Source organism: Suricata suricatta, chromosome 1 (assembly GCF_006229205.1).
Source record: "Suricata suricatta isolate VVHF042 chromosome 1, meerkat_22Aug2017_6uvM2_HiC, whole genome shotgun sequence".
Classification (NCBI taxonomy): domain Eukaryota; kingdom Metazoa; phylum Chordata; class Mammalia; order Carnivora; family Herpestidae; genus Suricata; species Suricata suricatta.
Window position 1 is genome coordinate 161,453,927 of NC_043700.1, and position 14,424 is coordinate 161,468,350.

General features: G+C 40.2%; 1 protein-coding gene across 8 annotated transcripts in view; it reads left to right on the top strand.

The window, feature by feature from the left end:
- Window positions 1-14,424, top strand: part of APBB2 (amyloid beta precursor protein binding family B member 2) — a 381,984-nt gene that overhangs the window by 161,292 nt on the left and 206,268 nt on the right. For all 8 annotated transcript variants that reach the window (XM_029946674.1, XM_029946692.1, XM_029946683.1 and 5 more), the window contains exon 5: window positions 13,895-13,962. In XM_029946674.1, the coding sequence (XP_029802534.1) occupies window positions 13,944-13,962 (19 nt within the window). In that variant the 5' untranslated portion in view covers window positions 13,895-13,943. The remainder of the gene's footprint in view (window positions 1-13,894; window positions 13,963-14,424) is intronic.

A 14,424-nucleotide genomic window follows, 5' to 3' on the forward strand; every position in this document is an offset into this window, starting at 1 on the left:
ACTGAAGTTCAGAGAGGTTGTAAACAGAGTGGCTTCACCACCTGCTAGATGTGTGACCTCAGGCACTTAGTATCTCACTGTCTGGTACTTCATCTATGAAATGGGGATAAGAATAGTTCCCTACTCACACTGTGGTTATAAGAATTGAAATGGTTAATATGTATGAAGTCTTAAGACAATGGGAGCGCCTTGGTCCTCAGTCAGCTGAGCGTCCGACTTCAGCTCAGGTCATGATCTCACAGTTCACGAGTTCAAGCCTCCTGTCAGGCCCTATGCTGACAGCTTAGAGCCTGGAGCCTACTTTGGATTCAGTGTCTCCCTCTCTCTCTGCCCCTCCCGCATTTGCACTCTCTCTCTCTCTCTTTCAAAAATAAACATTAAAAAAAACAAAAAGACAATGCCTGGTAAATAGCGTGATGTAAGTGTATTTTCATTAAGAAAATTGCCAAATATCTCTAAGCCACTATATGGTGGAATCAGGATCGATTCCTATGCATTATGTGTTGAAAGGAGATTTGGAGTGGATTTGGTTTTCATGAAGAGAACTGGGGGAAGTGATATGAGAATTATCAGGCAAAGTCCAAAGGAGAGAGGAGAAAAGATTTCGAGAATGAAGGGAGAATAGGAGAGGCCCAGAGGCACTTAGGAGGCAGGTCAGAAGGGAAGTTCAGTGGTGCTTTGTGATGTGACTGAAGAGAAGCCTTTTCCTGATTGCTTGCTCATGACTCTCGCCTTCCGGAACCCGTAGGGGAGGGATTGAAATCTCTGCACACAGATCTTCGGAGGCTCTGCTTTACCAGTCCCATCCTCTTTCTACGTTCTGGGAGAGGCAGTGGCGTAGAATACAGCCCTAAGGATTCCAGAATCAGCAGACCAGGTGTAGAGCTTGCTGCTCCCATTTGACATTTTGCAAGTCTCTTAGCTTTGCCTTAGGTCCGTGTCTGTGTAAAATAAGAACAGTGGTGTCTGTCTCTTAGGGCTTGTCAGGCCTGGGAGATTGAGCACACTGTTTATGCTTATTTAGCTCAGAGGAAGTCCTCACCAATAGTTCATGTTACCCAGGGCTAAGTAGTATCCACTAGGCTTTGGTTAAAAACTCAGGCTCAGTAGGCATTATGTCATATGTGGTGACATGTGGGGGCAGTGCCCTTTTTTGGATGAATCCTAGCCAAGACCGTAAAAGACTCCTAGCTCCTCTCACTGTCTCAGGTAAGAATCTGGCATGGAAGCGCACCTGGGTGGCTCAGTTGAGTGTCCGACTCTTGATTTAGGCTCAGGTCTTGATCTCATGGTTTATGGGTTTGAGGCCTCTCTCGGGCTCTGTGCAGACAGTGCAGAACCTGCTTGTGATTCTCTCTCTCCCTCTCTCTCTCTGCCCCTCTCCTGCTGCTTGCATGTGTGTACTCTTAAAATAAATAAGTAAACATTAAAAAAAAATCTGGCATGGAATTTTGAGTTGCTTTTGAGATATACTTTAAAAAGTTATTTATTTATTTTGAGAGAGAGAGAGAGGGCACCCACAAGCAGGGGAGACACAGAGAGAGAGGAAGAGAGAGAATCCCAAGCAGGCTCCGTGCTGCCAGTGCACAGCCCAAAGTGGGGCTCAAACCCACGAACCGACCTGAGCTGAGATCAAGAGTTGGGCACTTATCTGACTGAGCCACCCAGGCGTCGCCCTGAGGTATACTTTTATCTGCTTGTCCTTTTCCTCAAGAAAGTGTCTTAGAGCTTAGAGAACAGACATGGACATAGGCATTGCCAGTTGGGTTCAGAGTACCTGGACCCTCACTTCCCTTCCCTCCAATTTTTAATTTACAACAGTACTGCACAGTGAACTTTCTATCTAGCAATACAACAAAATTCCATTATAAACGAACAGTTTTGCACTTGCAGTCTTTGCTATACAGATTTTTCTCGCTATCTTATTTATCCTTACTACCAAGATAGGCTAGGGGGATGAATAATGGGTTTCTCTAAGATAAATGACAAAGTGAAGTAAGTTCCTTAGACTCACAAATCAAGAAGTCAAATCTCATATGTCCTGACTCGCTATCCGGTGCTCTTTCAAGAAGGGCATGTTCCCCTCAGCCTTCTCTTTGCCTCTGTTAATGGGGTCTGCCAGGCTGCTCCCCGCTGTCTGGGAGGCCTTTGCCCTAGGAGAGCCTTCCCCTTCTCAGGTGGGCTTTGCCAGGTGCCCTGAGTTAGCTCCGAGGGGAAACTTGAAATCCTTTCTCCAAAACTCATGCATTCTACTTCAAATGAAATCATTTTCCTTAGCCAATTTAACAAGATTTTTACTCCTTAGTTTCCTTTAATTATCTTGTTAAAAAAAAGGTGGGGGGGGGCGCTGGAGAAGACCATCTGTTTTATGAGGCAGTTCATCTCTTATGTTTTCGCTAATAGATATATGAAGGCCCAGTTAGGCAAATTAAGGCTTCATCTCGTTCTTGTTTGGGATTGTTCTGTTTGGTGCTTTTGCGTCAGTGCCATGGGCATTTCTTGGTTGTATATTTGGGACGCCTTGGAGTGCAGATTGTACGACAAGATGTTATCTTTGTTCCATGAATTGCAGGCACTGTGAGCCATTTTCAATGTAGTGCCAATCTATGGCAACAAGGTTCTTTGCTTTTTTAATCCTTTACTCTCACCACAAGAAGTCCTATTACCATGTTTTCTGAGCTGCATAGTAAAACCTGTCAAATATAGCATGGAGGGCAAATGGGTGGTTGCTGACTTCCTTTTCACAAACTCTAAACCTAGTCTTCCTTAGTAAAACTCAGCCTGATCACCTCTGACACCAGAGGCTTCCTTCATGAATAGAAGTCATATGCAGGGAGGGGGTGGGAGGGATAGGGAGACAGGGTTACTCCTTCCTCCCTCCCTCCTTCCCTCCTCCCTCCCTCCCTCCTTTCCTTCTTTCCCTCCCTCCTTCCTTCCTCCCTTCCTTCTTTTCTTTTTTCTTCTTTCCTTCCTTCCTTCCTTCCTTCCTTCCTTCCTTCCTTCCTTCCTTCCTTCCTTCCTTCCTTCCTTCCCTTCCTTCCTTCCTTCCTTTCTCTCTCTCTCTCTCTCTCTCTCTCTCTCTCTCTCTCTCTCTCTCTCTCTTTCTTTCTTTCTTTCTATAGTATGTACATAGATCATTTTCACGTACAAACTTTCCTTCTTTCACATTGAAAATGAATAATTCTTTGCTCTGAATATGAAAATTCTTCACTCATTATAAAAGAATTTATCCAAATCAGCAACACACAAAGCTTTGGAAGACATTTTTCTAAATCTTGCCACCCAGAGATTACGACTGTTAACATTTTAGTGAACTTTTCCATACATTCCTTCATGGACTATTTACTGAACATCTGCCATCTGCCAGACGTTAGGAATATACTGATGAGCGAAATAGAGGTGGTCCCTGCCTCCTCAGAGCTTTGCACACAGGGGAGGGAAAGGTAATAAAGAGAGACTATATGAATATATATATTTCTAATTCAGATGTATATGGTCCTTTTAAGTCTTATAAAAATTTGAAAATATAAAATTTGAAAATAATCTTTTGCCCTCTTGAACTAGTATATCATATTGCCCTCTTGAAATAGTATATTATATTTGAATTTTTGAAAGCATGTCTTCTTGGCATGTCTTCATTGTAAGGATATTGCTCTGTTCCTTATTCTTTTCTCTTTTCATAGTAAGTTTATGGGATTTAATCTTGTTAATATTCTGGAGTTTCATAAAATTTCACAGAAGTACGGAATACTAGCAAGATTACATTCCATACAAACATACTATAAAAAAAAAAGAGGAACAGAATAATATTCTTATAGCCAATGAAAACATGCCAAAAAGACATACTTAAAAAAATTAAAGTATACTATTTCAAAAGGGAGTAAAACATTCTTTTCAAAATTATATAAGGCATGAAAGAACAGCATATATCTGAATTAGAAAAAAATCTCAGAGACAGGGTGCCTGGGTGGCTCAGTTGATTAAGCATCCAACTCTTGGTTTTGGCTCAGATCATAATCTCACATTTCATGAGTTCGAGCCCCATATTCCAGCAGGAGAATGGAATAACATATTTAAGGTACTCAAAGAAAACATGTAAGCCTGTACTTTGTATGTCTAGGAAAATTGACCTTCAAGTATAAAGGACACTGACTATTATTTACATGCAAGCGGTCAGGGGAGGAAATATTGTTCCTATGAACTCTTCCTAAGAAATATCCTAAAGAGTGAGCTTTCAACACCGGAAATAACTGGGAAGAGTAGATGAGCCTGGAGTACCCCTCAGCGGTGGGAGAAACGGAGCAGTCACAGACTAGAGCCACGTCAGGAGGACTCAGAAGCCAACCTGAAGACGATCCTAGTGGTAAAAACTGGGACAATTTGAGGTTCAAAATAAGGGTTGCAAATATGTTTAAATCTGTGACATCTCATGATATGAAAAAAAATTATTGGTTACCACCTGAGATTAATGGAACACCCATTCGTTACCTTAAAAGTAGTCAGGGGGCACCTGGGTGGCTCAGTTGGTTAAGTGTCCGACTTCGGCTCAGGTCATGATCTCACAGTTCGTGGGTTCGAGCTCCACGTCAGGCTCTGTGCTGACAGCTCAGAGCCTGGAGCCTGCTTCAGATTCTGTATCTCCCTCTCTCTCTCTGACCCTCCCCTGCTCACTCTGTCTTTCTCTCTCAAAAATAAATAAAAAACATTTTTTTAAAAGTAGTCAGAAGAGAATCAAATATTTATCCCACCTTTCTTGTATGAACTGACTACAGGGTAACCAAGTAGTAGACGATAAGAATCTCCTAAAATTTTTCCACTCAGTAAATGAAAATGAAATGAGAGAAATTGAGTATGACCATTTAGCAATCCCTGTTAATTTAATGGAGCCAAATCGTGAGTGACACTGGCTGCAAACATTAGAAACCAGCACAAACCAGATATTATGTGCTTCCTGATGAAAGAGCATCCCACCAAATGGATTGAATCTCAAGTTTTTTCAAGCCTCTGAATCCAGCTGCCAGTTTGCAGGAAATTCAGAGGACAGTGCAGCGTGTGCACCTGTACCAGGAGTGTGAAGGCAGCAGAATCCATACTGTGGAAACGCCACCGCTCAAATGGCCCTGATTTGTCTTTTTAATTTTCAAAGTTGAAGTAGAGGTGACACGCAGTGTTACATCAGTTTCAGGTGTACAACATAGAGATTGGACAAGGCTCTGTTTTATGGTATGCTCGCCGTAAGCGTAGCTGCCATCTGTCACCGTTCAGAGCTGTGACAGTGTTTCCTGGGCTGTGCCTTTCATGCCATGACTTACTCAGATCCGGGTTTTTTAATGAATAAATTGTAAGGTAGAGAAAAGGATGGAGGGGGACATAGATTATATGTAACTTAAAAGGCATATGAAATTTTAAAAAATGGGTTAAGACTTAACTACATTGACCAAGGTCATACAGTGGGGTAATGAAATCATAAAGAAAAGCAAGGAAGTAATTACTGTAAGTTCAAGATAGTTTGTTTACTTTGGGAAGAAAGGAAGAAGTTCATGGAGGGCCTTCTGGGGTGGCTAGAAAAGTCCTTTTTTTGACCTGGGTGGTAGTTAATAAGAGTGTTTTCTTTATAATAACTAATAAACTGTTTTGTGTAATTTTCTAACTTTTATTTTGCCACAAAACGATTTCTTTTTAAATTTATGAAAGAATGACACTGTGCACACTACCTTTATTTTAATGTTTCTTTATGACAATTTTTAGACATGCAGAAAAGTTAGAAGTGCAGTCTATGTAATGCCAGTATACTCATCATGCTGTTTTATAACTAGATTTTTGTTCAATGACTATTTTTTTTAATTTTTAAAAATGTTTCATTTATTTTTGAGAGAGAGAGAGAGACAGCGTGAGCAGGGGAGGGGCAGAGAGAGAGGGAGACACAGAATATGAAGCAGGCTAGCTTTCAGCACAGAGCCCGACGTGGGGCTCGAACCCCCCAACCATGAGATCGTGACCTAAGCCAAAGTCAGACGCCTAACCGACTAAGCCACCCAGGCACCCCTGTTCAATAATTATTAATAGAGATCTTTCTAGATAACTAAATAAAGAACATCCTCAGTTTTAAATAATGCATATTCCATCATATAGATGTAACTCAGTTCCTTATTGATTTTTTGTTTCTGATTTTGTTCCTAGTAGAAATAATGCTGCTAATATGTCCTCACGACACATTCCTAAAATTTGCCATCACAGTGTTCTCTGATATGCTGAGTGTAAACGGTTGTGAATGAACAACAGGAGACACCACGGATGCAGCCTGCATTGATCAAGACCTCTCCTGTGTAAGGAGCTTGATTAGTGTCCAAGGAAGAGCTTGATTCCCCACAGTGGGATCCACACACAGCATCGTGCCTCCCCTGGATTGATTCAGGTTTAATCCCAACAGCTCTTCTATGATTTCATTTTGGTTGTTGCGAGTATAATTCGTGTATCATCTATCTCTTGCCACAATAATATTGCACAATGAACCACTGCAAAATCCAGTAGCTTCAGCAATAGCCATTGGTATCTACAGGATGGCCGAGGGATGCACATGGTCTCTGCTGGGCTCTCTCGTGGTCCTGCAGGCAGCTCGGGTACAGCACACAGCCCTTGTGACGCTCTCCTGCGTGCTTGATGGTCAGCTGGCTCAGGCAAAGATGGCCTCTGCCAACGGGATTCAGCTATTCTGTCTAAGTCTTCAGCATCCTTCCGGGAGGCCAGCCGGGATGTTTCCTCCTGGCAGTAGCACAGGTCATAGTCTTTTTTCAAGGGGCTGGAAATGGGCCATGCTTTTCAAGCTTCTCTGTCATCCTATTTGCTAACCTCCTAATGACCAGAGCAAGTCACACAGCTAGGCCACGGTGAGTGGGAAGGGACTACGAAGTTAGAGGCAGAGGGCGAGGATGCAGAGAGGTGTTAACTGAGGCCACGAATGCAGTCTACCCTCCAAAGCCATCCAGCAGCATATTTTAAATTGGTACTTCTTAGGAGCAGTAGATATTGCTGTAATTTCTAAAGCAGGTGCCATGCCTTTGAAGTATGAAAACTAGGGATGAAATATTTTTGTGGGGGAATCATAAAGCTTTTGCTTCATTTTTAAAAAATTCTTGTTAAAAATTATAAAGGTAATTCATAAATGGAGAAGTCCATCTTTATTCTGTCTTAAAAGTATTTCTTTTCCAGTTTTGGGTATTTTCCCCCCTGGGTTACATTTCAGGAAACAGACTTTTCCTTGACTGTGCATATTTTAATAGTGTTCTTGGAACTGGTTTTAAAATCTGTCTCCAAGAACACTGAATCAAGTGAGATAAAGAGCTAGAATCAGAAATCAATGTCCTTGTGTGTTTTTGTGTAAGATATGGACATTAGAGGTAGGATTAGTCCCTACATCTTTATTGCTGGAACTTTTTTCTATTTTAAGTGATCTAAGTGGCAAATTTAGGCTTTTCCAGAACAGTGATCCTCAACAGTAGACATATAGCTCCCAGGTACATGGAGGGCAAGAAATTGTTACTACTAATCATATCGTAAAACTTAAAAAAAAATCAAGTTTATTTTCATAGAATGAAATATGGTATGCTACACTTCTACTTTCTTCTTGTGGAAATACAAAATACTAGAGATAAAAATTTGCATATACATATACTTATTAAATACTCTTCATTATGTATGCATCATAAAATTTTACACACTTTAGTTGTTTAACAGAAACTGTGTACTGTATGAAGTAGGCAATTTAAAGGATTTTGCAGAGTTTGACTGTGACGTCATCTGATACAGCTCTTCCAAATTATAGATCTGAAAATAGAGAAAAACATTTGAAACCTTAAAGGTGACGGAATCAGTACGAATTTAGAGATAGGTCCCATCCTAGAGTGCAGTGTCTCCTTTAAAAGCATTTATCAACTAATCCTACTTTGTAGGTTTTCAGGAGGGTTAGGTGACAGTTTTTTGACAGCCCTTCCTATGCTTGGCCGGTTACAATAATGACTTCAGTAATGGCAGAAAGAAAGTTCCCATTATAATTGTAGTTCTTTGCTCCATTCTTGGACTCAGTTTATTATTTATGAACATTTTCACAGAGTGCAGGACCGGGCGGGGAGGGAAGAAAGATGTGGGCCACCAGAGTTTACTGAGTACTTAGAGTGGGTGTGCAAAGATCTCCAGGACATCTCCCTTCCCTTCAGAAAGCTTACAACCTGGTTGAGGAAACAGGTCATATGTATAAGAAAATGTGATCTCTGCCAGGCAGTAAGCGAAGCAGGCAACCTGCTACATCTCACTTGATCCTCATAGTAACTGTCACCTGGGTGGTAAGGACGATTTGCAGTCGAATAAGATGTGCTTCAGACATGAAGTATCAGTTCAAGATGATGCCGGACCTCAGTGTCGAATCGAGTTAGGAAGTGGAGAGAGAACTCTGGGCTGATGTTATAACTTTCAAAGCTGGGGGGCTGGAAGTGTCCACAGCACAGCGCCCCTTAGGGAGTGTGGAAGGAGCCCCAACTTGCATTTCTTGATGGACACCGGGGATGATAAATGTCTTAAAGAACCCAGGACAGCCCTGTATGACAAAGAGTGTCTTACTCTGCAAAGCGTACAAACACTTACCCAATATTCATGTAGGCAAATAGTATGTTTATAATTACAAGAGCCTAGAAGTTCTAAGGTATTTTTTATGGCTTGATTATATACCATATATTCCAGAAGTGGAAATTCCAAATTGTAAGATTGACGTATATTTAACGTTTTTTGGAATTTTCTTAGAGTTGTTTAGCGTTTTGAAATGGCATTATTGACAGCAGTGCAAATCATGATTTCTGGGCTGACAACACTGCACATGCCTCGGTCAGTTTGTGTTTATAGTTGTTGCACTCACAGTAATCTACCCACAGCCGCAGGCACCTGATGACTGACTGCTCGTGATGACTGCTGCTGTAGTCGGGCCTGAGAATTTGCTTATTGAATTGTAGCCTTTTATTTCTCCTTTTCTGGAATTCATGTGTATAGATAGGCTATTTATCTATGAATTTCACTTCAAGATAGGAAAGGGATGTTATAAAATACTTGTTATAGCAAGGGGTTGTTTCTGATCCGATTGCACTGGGTTAGAGTTTTCAGGAGAGTAAGTAACTCTTTGAAGGCAATGAAGGATTTAAGTAAATGAGAGTTTCTAGAATCAATTGGGTATTAGGTTGTCAATGGCTAAAAGAACTTTATTCCGGAGGTTGGGTTGGGATTCTCTCTCTCTCTGCCCCCACCCCCCCATAAATAAATAAACATTAAAAAAACCAAATATGTAGTTCAAAGAAAATTTTATCAAGGTTACAATAATTAAGTTGTATCTAAATGGATGAACACATGGGAGTTTTCATCTTTTTCTTGGAAAAAGAAGTATTACACACAACTTTAGCTGACTTGGGAATAGTTTCTCAACTTTGTAGTTAAAAGGGTCAGGTGGGGAAAGCAGGAGAAGATCCCAGTTTTATGCAGGGGTGCTGGAAGCTGGCCTGGACCCCCGCTCCCTGCCCCCCAGTGCAGTAGCTGTGTTGGGCCAAGCTCTCTCTGCACATGGCTTCTCATCCCTCACGCCAAGGAGGGTCACTTGCTCTCGCTACTTCTGGAGTCTGTATTATCCCATAATACAGGCTCTCCTACCCTGCCAACCTTTTTTTGAATAGCCCTTAAATTAAACCCACCTCAAATTATTCAATTTGATTATATTATCTCTTTCCTACTTGAAACCTGATACAGTGTAATTAAGTAAAGATAAAATATACAATAAAAAATATGGGAAAATTTTCATTCTAAAATACAAATGTAGTATCACAAATAAAAGGAATAATCAGTAACACAAGTGGAACACATGAAGGCATGATTAGTGTGAGAGATGGCATTCGTGGTCAGGGGCCTATCATACTGACAAAAATGAAGACATTGAGGTTTGGATTGTCATGATAGGAAAAGGTGAGGTATATATAAAATTTTGAATTTATTTATATCCAATGGGAGAAAAGTGTATAACATCTCATACTGAACCAAGTGGGTATTTAACTTATTTACTTATTTATTAGCTTAATTGTGCTTCCATGATTTCTGCTTGGGGACCCTCCTCTGTGGTCCTTTTGGACATTTATTGGCCCTTCATGGCATTATCACAAAGCATGTAAGCATTATGGATTTTCATTCATGGGACATATGAAAATGCTGCCTTTTGAAAGGGAAACTATTGTTACTAGATTGTTTCACTTACGTAGTTTTATACTTTGTTTTAAAATCACAGCTGTATTGGGGTACCTGGATGGCTCAGTTGGTTGGGAATCTGACTCCTGAGCTCACAGTTGGGCTCTGCGCTGATAGCACGGAACCTGCTTGGGATTCTGACTCTCCTTTTCTCTGCCCCTCCCGCTCTGTGCGCACACACTCTCTCAAAATAAATAAGTAAACTTAAAAGAAATAAAATAAAATAAAATCACAGCTATATTCTTTACATGGAGCTTGTAGTGGAGCTCATGATGGCCTATGCAGGTCTCTGGTGCCTTTGAACTCCGAGTGTGATTTCACGAAGGCAGAGGCGCCTGTTGTGAATGCTGGCACACCTTCTCTGGCTTTAGAGCTGAGGTGGCGTTTCTGCCTGTCTTTGCTTTTATGGAAAAGGTAAATAATATTTTGATTAGGGTAATGTTTTCAGAGTCTTTCGCATTCTCTAGATCAGTGCTTCTCCAGCAGAAAGGTAATGTGAGCCATATAGGTAATTTGAAATTCTCTGGTAACCACAATTCAAAAAAAAAAAAAGGGCGAGGGCGCTTAGGTGGCTCAGTCAGTTAAGCAGTCGACTTCAGCTCAGGTCATGATCTCATGGTCTGTGAGTTTGAGACCCACATGAGCTCATGTGCTAGCAGCTCGGAGCTTGGAGCCTGCTTCAGATTCTGTCTGTCTGTCTGTCTCTCTCTTTGCCCCTCCTCCCTTATACTCTCTCTCTCAAAAATAAACAAACATGAAAAATTTTTCTAAAAGCCATTCTTGAGGGCGCCTGGGTGGTTCAGTCAGTCAAGCTTCTGACTTCGGCTCAGCTCATGTTCTCACAGTTCGTGGGTTTGAGCCCCGCATCGGGCTCTGTGCTGACAGCTCAGAGCCTGGAACCTGCTTCGGATTCGGTGTCTCCCTCTCTCTCTGCTCCTCCCCCACTTATGCTCTGTTCTTCTCTGTCTCAGTAAAACTAAACATAAAAAAAATTTTTTTTAAACCATACTTGAGTGCTTTTATATTTCTCAGGTTATTCGTTATGCAAATTTAACCCTTGCCACAAAGTCACTGGAAACTGCTACCAGTTTAGGTTTATTCATCAAGGACATAAATGCCTAGAGAAACATAATGCTACATGTTTATGCTTTATTCCTGGGGCCAGGGAGTGCCTTGCACATGGTAGATGTGTGATGTTTACTCAGCTAAATCCTGTTTCATCCTCAAATTGCAACTTAAATTGTACTTTCTCTATAAGTGTTTTCTGATTCTCCAGTCTTAATAGTTTACTCAGAGAACTGAGTTCTTTTCCTCCATATCATATATCCTTGTACTCTGATATGAATAATTTTGTGATTCATCTCCATCTTCCTGACTGGTCTGTCTATAATTTCCGTGGAAGCGGGGAGTGGGCTTTCATTCACTGAAGTATCCCCCACTCCTGGCATAACCCATGCACATATGGAGTAAACATTGGTCAGATAATAATAGCACAGGACCACTCAAAATATGAAGTGATTGTCTGAATGTCAGTCCATACCTTCATAGAAGCTGGAGTTTGTTTCATGGTGGAGAGAAGGAATTTTCTTTTTTTTAAAGATTCGATGCACTGAAAAGCTGCAGATTCTTAGTGTTTGTTCAAGTCTTTTTTTTCTCCTTCAAGTATACCTCTTCTTAGCTTTCTCTTTTTATTGATAGTCATTGTCTTGAAATAGCTGTCACTTCACATCTGTCTCTGCTTATAACTTAAGGTGCACTGAAGATAAAAACTTAAAAAAAGAAAGAAAATTGTAAGATACTTTTCAGGAGCTGAGAAAGGCATAGGGCAAAAGCAAAGGTACATAGAGGAAGCGTCTTTTGCTGTTTCAGGACAACTTAAAATAAACCCACCCTTTTAATTATGCCAGAGTAATGATCCTTACACATAATATGTGGAAATATAATTAAAAATGTATTATGGGTCAGTAGACCAAGTTGTCAGGTCATTATCTGAGTCATAAAGTTGGGAGTAATGCCCATTCGAGGTTACCAGTTTGGAAAGATTAGAATAGACTATAGTCTTCACAATATAAAGTACAATTTGAATAATGCTGTAGAAGACTGCCAGCATTTGGCTTTTTCACGAAACGTCTCACGGAACTATAATGAGTATACAGAAATGTGCACGAAAGGGGGCACTCTGATGAGCTTCCACACCCAGATCGAGAAATAGCACGTTCCTATCCTGATGTCCCAGGGGCCGCCCTCCAGGGTAGACCACTGTCCTCACATAGCTACACTTTTCCTGTTTTTGTACTTTCAGTAAACGGAATCTTACAGTATCTGCATTTGAGTGAATATAATAGATTATCATCCTAAGTGACATTCCTCATAGCCACTCATTGAAAACAAGGTCTGTTTTCAGTTTTCCTTACTATGTATCTAACTTGGTAAACTGGCCGTTTACCACTGCGTCTAGTTCTTTATTTATATCTTTAAGAAATTTTTTGTGTAGATGAGTGCATGTGTGTGTATGCGTGTGTATAATGTGTGTATGTATGTATTTACGTGCATGTATGTAGGTATATGCTTTTAAAAATTTTACTCAAATGCGATTTTGCCCTGCTGTGCGTATTATTCATCTCTTAGCGATATGTCTTGAAACCCTTTCATATCAGCTCGTGTAGATGCACTTCGTTTTTCCCAATAGCACGGTACTCCGCTGTTCGGATGTATCATAATTTAATGAACCAGCTGTCCACTGAAGAACAGTTAGTTACTGATCTTTTGCTTTTAGAACAAGAGTCCATGTAAGTTTATCTGTAAAATAAATTCTCAGAACTGCAGTCGGGGGCTATGCATTTTAAATTTGCTCGGATATTTCTAAAGGGCCCTTCAAAAAATGTTGCCAGCTTTTACTCCCATTGGCAAGTTTTGAAAATTCCTTTTTCCAGTGTTGTTGCTTTAGGTTATGATTATGAAGCTTGTCAATCTTTGTAGTCTGATAAGGGAAGACCAATAATCCTTGTTATTTAAATGTGTATTTTCTTTAGTTTTGAGTAAGGATGATTATTTATGCATTCATTGGACATTTGTGTTTCTCTGAGGGCTTGTCCTGTCCTTTGCTTGTTTTTCTATAGGCTTGTTTATGTTTTTCTTAATAATTCAAGTTGATCTTTCTGTATAAATGAAATTAGTCCTTTTATGTCATAGTATGAATTTTTTTAGTTGGGTTTTTTGTCTTTATTGTGTTTGTAGTCATTTTGTATTCCCAAACAGGATGTTTAAATTTTTATGTGGTGAAATGCACCAGTTTTTTCCTTATTGCCTTCTGAATTGTGCGTTTTTAATGAGAAAAAGCATTGGAAAGTTGAGACCCAGAGAGAGAGAGAGAGAGAGGGAAATAACTCCAGCCTGGCATGGAAAAGAATCTCAAGAAATGTTCATGGAAAATGTACTTAAGCAGAAATTCACATTTCAGGCAAATGTGTTGTGATCAACTATAAATAAACACAAATTTTGATATTATCTGCCAAAAATTATTTAACATTTTTGACAGCTTTTAGAAGAATTTTCAATGCTATGCTTTTTTTCTTTTATGCTTTGTTATTTGGGTTTTAATTTCTCAAATGGTCCCTCTTTTCAGATTTCAGATTGTAACCGCTTCCCTGCATCTCTGCTGGCGGCCGTGATTCATGTCCGGAGTACTTCCAGGTCAGACAGCACCACGTTTTTCAAAGCAGAGAAGCAGTTGAATATTAAAAATTTGATAAATATCTATGATAGATGATTTTGTTGATGTTAAACATGGGTTGCTAAAATGACATCTGTTTGCTTTTTATTGTTCACTCATGTAATGGAAAATTAGATCATTAAAATAAGATAGAAGAGTTCATCGGACCTACCTGTATTCATATAATAATTGCATGACTCAAGTAATAACATAATGTAAAAATATTTTCTTTGATTATAATGGGAAACTAAAACTCTGTCAAATTTTGCCATCGAGCATTGCACAGGGTAGCCTGTGAGCAGTTATGTGTGAGCCATGAAGTGGTGGTGGTGAGTGTCCGTAAACAGCATCTTGGCCATTGCTGGGTTCGTCTAGAATAGAGCTCCCCACTTCAGTATTCTCCTTGATCTACACCGGTTAAATTAAGGCCTTTAGGAAACCAC